The following is a 6,840-nucleotide window of genomic DNA, read 5'->3' as shown; positions in this document are numbered from 1 at the left end:
CTAAAAATGTGACATTTGACCTCTGAGTCATGAATCAAATATGAACTAAAGCGGTGAAACATTTCCATGTAATGTACTCGCATTTTGTAAAGATGAATGTGCACATTGTTCCTGTTTAATGAGTCAGTCGCTACCCGATTCCCTTGAGTGATTGACTCGTCAGAGCTGGAGTCCGTAAAAGGAGTCTCCACTCACTCTTTTGGACAGCTTTGTGTTTTTATCATTTATTTTTTATTGAAGAAAAGTAGTCATACACAACACAGAAATCCTAAATGAATCAAAAACAACAAATTTGGCTCCATTATTTCATATTTTCAGCAGTATCGCCAGAAGTGTGAGGATGCTCACACGTGACACTATCGGGAAGTGTTTCCAAGTCTCCCCCCTCCATCGACAACATGGGCACCTCCTCCACTGTTTCACTTCTGCGCCAGTACCAGATGGCGAGAGCACCGACAAGACCCAGCACAAGCACGACGGTCGTCACGGCCACGACTGGAACTGGAACTCCATCGCTCATGGCTGATGGTGGTGGACACTCAAGTAGGACGTCACAGTGTTGGGTAGCAACCAGACTTTCCACCGTACAGAGATATCTTCCACAGTTGTCCTCTGTGATCCTGTCTACAAACAAGTCACCCAATGTGGCATTCACACTGGCGTTTGGTGGCAACATCTTGTTTCCGCTCATCTTTGTCCAGCTGTACGTCAGTTGGAGTGTGTCATGTGAGGATCCGCATTTGAGTGTCACGCCATGACCCTTTGCAGGCTCCCCTTCCACACCACAAACCGGCTCGATTGGTTTCTCCATGACTGTCAGGTTCATCTTCCTTTCCTCACCTATTTCATAATTTCTCAAGAGGCATGTGTAGGTCCCCGTGTCTGAGAGACGCAGGTTGCTGATGGTTATGGAAGCGTCGCCTTTGCAGTGTGAGGTCTGAAAGCTGTGAGGCATGTGGTGGACCCTGCCCTTCAGTGGTTCGTAAAAAACACCACAATGCCAAAATGTAATACGGAAGTCTTGTGAATTCACCTTGACAAACCAGGTAATCTGGTAGTGTCCATTGTCAGTGGGATATGTATGCTTGCAGGGAAGAGTGATGTTTGATCCTACAGCTGCGTAATAGGACGTCTGGGAGTTGGCTTTGAGAGTGCAAAAGGTCAGCACCAGGACAAAAGAGCAGAACGCAGGCCTCATGATTGGAGCGTTGGACGGGAGCTTGCTGTAAAGTAAACACACGTTACATTGTCTTTCATGTCTTCAAGTCCAAGTGTGACTTGTGTGTACAACTAGAAAGACACCACTAACAATTTCACTCTGTAAAGTGCCAGAAGTGGCGATTGTGACATGTATTTTATCCATTATATTTCTGCAATGATGGCCCCTGGGCCACACATTGGACACCCATGCACCAGGAAGGCAGGTGCTGCCAGTGTGTCTGCTTCACAATCACAGGTGGAGATCCTGCGCGGCAGATGCAAGAAACGCTTTTACTTTGAATGCACCCCTACTTGCTAAATATAGCAACCATGCCGCAGCCGAGTTATGGTCGCCACGTTACGCCTTCAGAGAGAACCATTTACGTGTTTTGATCTGATGAGAATTATTACAGCGTCTGCTTGGATATAAACACACGCAGCAGCTCTTCATCTATGATGGAAAAAAGCACACGTCTCCCTGATGCTGACACAGGGAGCATTGCAGTGTTTAAACACTTAATGTGGGCCTCCAATAATGCTTTTAATTGCATATTAATCCATTTTACTGAGGGCCAATGAAAAATACGCCTCCATGTCACCCCCCTGGCTGTTTTTAAGCATTTAGCATAAAAAGTGTACTTCACCTGCACCTCCTAGAAGATGAGGACACCTCAGCTGGATGATTCTCTGAGATGAAACACGTCTACAGTCACTTTATGTATGCATCACTTTATGTCACAAGACATAAAAGATGCTTATGTCATAAAGCACAAAGACTAGCTTTCGTATTTGATGATGAAAACTGCAACTGTCCTATCAGAAAGCGCCACGATAGCTTTGGAGCTGCCACGGTTGCCTTTGAGGTGAAAAAGATGACATGTAATACGAATAATGCGGAGACTACAAGGCTGCACAAAAAATACCTTTTAACGAAAACCGCTCCAATTAAAAGTAACACATCTAGTAAGAGCAATGCCAAGGTTATGTTTTGCCAGTCTTTATCGGGTTGTTAAAACAGAACATTTTCAGACATTCGTGCTACGAATTCCCAAAATGCCTTTGAGCTAAAGAGTTCCAGCTACTTCCACATTTCTCAACCCATTCAGACACTTCTAAAGTCAAAATTCTCAACTCATTCAGGACATTTAGCCTTCCGGGTACATGCTATCTAACTTTAGCATATGTTAACGTTAGCATGCTAGCATTATGAGCCATGTTCATGGATAGTGTTGGAGATGAAATTTCTCCACAACCTGCCACCCTTGCGTGTTTTTTAATCTCCAGTTATGAGAAGGAATCAAAGACTCTCACAACAAATTTGATTGTTTCCAAATGTATTGAATAAGTCAGACAGAATAACTGCAAGACAAATCAGACATAATTGAAAAATAAGTCAGACAGGATAGTTTACAGTCTTCAGGTACCTGGACCCCGTTTCATTTCACCTGTACCATCTCCTGGCTGAAAATGAAAGAGTGCTCCTGCCAGTTGTCAGTCATTTTTATCCTTGTAGGACGTTTTCCACAGCTGTGCCCTCCCCAACCCCAAGCTCAGGTTGAACATGCGCTGTCGAGGGCCCAGCTCCCACACGCAGGCTTTCAGAAGTCGAGGAGATACTCCATCCGGACCTGCTTTGCTGGGGCGCAGCCTCCTTAGCTCCGCACTTACTTGAGCTGCTGTTACTGTGGGTCGTGTGAGTGGGGGGTGAGTGTGAGTACCTGTTTAAGTGCCACCATCTTTTAACGTCTTCAGGTTCAGAAGTCTTTGATGTTATTTAGGGCTTATTAGTAAAGCAGCGTACAGTCTTTACTGGCACATCACCCATGCAGTAGTGCAAGTGACATTTCTATGCACTGCAATGCAACCCAGTCAGTGGTCCTGCTCAGCCTCAGGGGACCACTTCCTGAACAAGCATGTGGTCATGGATAACTTCCTTTGGTGTATCGTGGTTTGACTAGGACCAGGTTGCCTTCCCCAGTGCCAGGTGCCAGCACGCATCAGTGATATTTGCATACATGAGAGGAACCATGGCAATTGGCAGAGGTCTGCTCATAGATTTTTTTCCTCATTGGATGAACTTGTTCCTCTTAAAAAAAAAGAAAGCCAAATGGCCCTCAGACCACACTTTGGACACCCGCGCTAGAGGTCATCCATCCAATAACTTGAGTTTAGTAGAGTTTAGTAAACTCAACACCAATCATTACCCGATTCCCCTCAGTGACCGACTGTGTTTTGATTTTTAATCAAAGAAAAATGAACAAATATGGCATCATTATTCAATGGATTTCCAGCTTGAAATTTAAGTTCACATAATTAACCAATAGAAATGCAACACTAGCAGATTGAATTGGGTTTTACTTATTTAAGTACTTAAATGACCAGAAAGCAGAATACACCCAAGTAGCTAGAGTTGCTGGAGGACTCTGGACATTCAGGAAACAATCTGGCACTGGAAGCTTGTCAGACTGCAGCTAATAGAAGGCAGTTAATGAGACACAGGTGGGCTTAATTAGGTCCTCCGGATGGCTCAGAGGTGTACTGCAATACATGGCAGACAGAACATGACATTTTTGTCCATAAATTTTGTGGAGTTTACAGTAAATACATTCATCAAATAAATGTTCCGTCCACTCCCATCACAAAATCAATAGATGTTCTGATCAATATCAAAACCACGTCTACTCATTCCCCACACTTGTGTCACGTGTTGTCATCTTTACACGCCAAGATGTCTGCTGTCCAGGATACAAACGTGGAGGGCAACACAGAAAATAGTATCAGTTATAGACAACTTCATATACAGTATATACACACATCAAATCTTTATATGAAGACAATTTTTAAAATAGCAACGTTGACCAAAGTGTTTACAAATGGGCTCAGCAGCTAAACGTTACAAAGTAGTTCATCATATTGTTATGGTTAAAAATACAAGATTCTCTCTGAACAGGAGATGACGGATGGATTGTCTTCTCTTTCCAGCAACACACAAACCCTAAATAAATCCAAAACAACTTTGGCCATTATTTCATATTTTTTTCCATCGCTTCTGCCAGTCGAGACCGTTCCCCTCCTCTCCATTGACGACATAGGCACCTCTTCCACTGTTTGATTAAAAACTAGGTCAACACTGTTTCTTCTGCACCAGTACCAGATGGCGGCGAGAGCACCGACACCCAGCACAAGCATGACGGACGTCACGGCCACGACTGGAACTATACCTCCATCGCTCGTGGCTGATGGTGGCGCCGTGGGTTGAACTTTTTCGCTTGTAATTGGGGGTGGTGGTGGTAGTGGTGGTTGTGGACACTCAAGTAGGACGTCACAGTGTTGGGTACCAACCAGACTTTCCACCGTACAGAGATATGTTCCACAGTCGTCCTCTGTGATCCTGTCTACAAACAAGTGGCCCATTGTGGCATCCACATTGGCCTGAGGAGGCAACATCTTGTTTCCGTCCATCTTTGTCCAGCTGTACGTCAGTGGGAGGGTGTCATGTGAGGATCTGCATTTGAGCCTCGCACCATAAACCTCTGCAAACTCCCATTCCACGCTACACTCTGGCTTGCTTGGTTTCTTTGTGACTTTCAAGTCAATTTTCTGTGCGTATGTTTCGGAAATAACAATCAAATTGCAATAATAGGTCCCCGTGTCTGAGAGACGCAGGTTGCTGATGGTTATGGAAGCATCTCCGCTTCGGGGGTCGGTAGACGTGTAGCGGACCCTGTCAATCAGTGAATCGTACATATCATTGTGATATGCTATTAACTGATAGCTTGACTTGAACACAAACCACTTAATGGAGAATTGCTCACGGGCATATGTACGGTCATATGTGTGGTTGCAGGGAAGAGTCACGTCTGATCCTTCGGCTGCGTAAAAGGACTTCGTGGAGCTGGTTTCGAGAGCACAAAAGATCAGCACCAGGACAAAAGAGCAGAGCGGAGACGTCATGATTGGAGTGTTGGACAGGAGCTTGCTGTAAAATAAAACACACGTTACATTGTCTTTTATCTCTTCACCAGCTTCACAAGTCCAAGTATGATGACTTGTGTGTACAATGAGCAACACGGGGGTGTCCAAACATATGCCTGCCTCTCTGTTCAATCCTGCCATTAAGTTGAAATGTTCAAGAAATAGACGTCATTTTTAAAAGGTCATAATATCCCGAGAAACAAGACAAATAAATATAACAAATAAAGTTCCAATTTCTGAAAAATTACATTGAGGAAAAAGTTACAATGTTACGAGAATAAAGTCAAAATATTGTGGATATAAAGTCAAAATAAAAAAAAAATATAGAAGTTGGAAAATGGGCGAAGCAAAAAAAAGGGCGGGAAGCAGTCCTTTTACAAGAATAAAGTCAAAATATGATGGGAAAAAAACGTTTTCTAACAAGAAATAAGGCAGCAATTTCAAGGGACTAAATCACAATAATATGAGGAAAAATAATGTCAATTTAGTAGCAGAAACAAAAAAACAAACTAGGTTGCATGAAATGAGGGTTGACGCCCAGCAGGGGTCAGTATCGAGAAACACTCATACACGCGCACGTATGCACACAAATGTTACCCTGACATTAAAATAATAACTGACTTGACCCAGGCAATGTTGCCAAATTTTCAGTAAAAAAAGTGGCAATTGGCTGTCGTAGAAGTCGCTAAATGACGGCATCGTCTAATTTGGATATCATTTGCATATGATGTTGTAAAATATGCTTTTGTAAACCCATAGCCTTGTAGGAGAGACACCAAAATTGAATTAAAACACTTTCACACACGTTGACTTCTGAGAACTTTTTTTTTAATGGGCACAACTCGACAGCGAATAACAGATTTATGGATCACATAAACATGACTCAGTGTGGTTCGTGAGTAGCACACCCTTCTGGCTAACAGAACATCTAGATTTGACATTAAAAAGCGGGGAGATTCTCCCATTCCTTCAAGTAACGCAACCTTCGTCCCTTAAAAACCATTTGATACGTTATTCTCTATCTTTTGCTATATTAAATGTACTTTTCCCCTTCCAATTCTCATTGCCTTTGGGACAAAATTCTACTGTGCACCCTGGCTCAGCACTCCCCTATAGCAATGATAGTTTTACTCCTCTAGAAAGACATTTTAATTTTAACTGCATATCCCATCCCTTTTTTCCACTAAAATCCATGGTCATGATCCTTTACTTTTTATTCTTTCATACAATTCACTATGCTCTCATCTAATTTTTTTGTTTTTCATATGAAATAGAAACTTTTCTGATATAGAAATATGTTTTAACAAAAAACACAGGAATAATATGTAATATAATATGTTGTGGCGCATGTTGGACATAATTCACCCATGGGAACTTTATGTGGGTTGGAGTTTCACCTGGGCCCCTTTTGTTGAGGGACCCTTGTTTTCCGGTTCAGAGACATGTGCGTTTTGCTCTGAGATTGTAAGCTCGAGAGGAGCAGGGAAATAAATGTTCCCAGTTGTTGTTCCAATCACTCTGCATGCGACTCCTTCTTCCTGGCACCACACTGAAATAATATATAAACTTTGTCTCCATATGGGGGTTCATTTGAAATTCGTGTAAACGACAAAAAGAAAACTTATTTTTTTATATTTGCAAGCAACCGCAAATTATTTAGTGGTC

General features: G+C 42.6%; 1 protein-coding gene across 1 annotated transcript; it reads right to left on the bottom strand.

Annotated features, from left to right (window-relative positions):
- Positions 1-246: 246 nt before the first annotated feature.
- Positions 247-1,935, bottom strand: LOC129187865 (coxsackievirus and adenovirus receptor homolog). Its single transcript, XM_054787635.1, has 2 exons — positions 1,845-1,935; positions 247-1,223 (listed from the first exon to the last, which is right to left on the bottom strand). Exon 2 carries the CDS (start codon positions 1,196-1,198, stop codon positions 302-304), a length of 897 nt encoding a protein of 298 aa, XP_054643610.1. The 5' UTR covers positions 1,199-1,223; positions 1,845-1,935; the 3' UTR covers positions 247-301.
- Positions 1,936-6,840: the final 4,905 nt, after the last annotated feature.

Source organism: Dunckerocampus dactyliophorus, chromosome 9, assembly GCF_027744805.1.
Source record: "Dunckerocampus dactyliophorus isolate RoL2022-P2 chromosome 9, RoL_Ddac_1.1, whole genome shotgun sequence".
Lineage (NCBI taxonomy): Eukaryota > Metazoa > Chordata > Actinopteri > Syngnathiformes > Syngnathidae > Dunckerocampus > Dunckerocampus dactyliophorus.
Note: the sequence above shows the minus strand (reverse complement) of the source record. Positions and strands in the feature narration are given on the sequence as shown.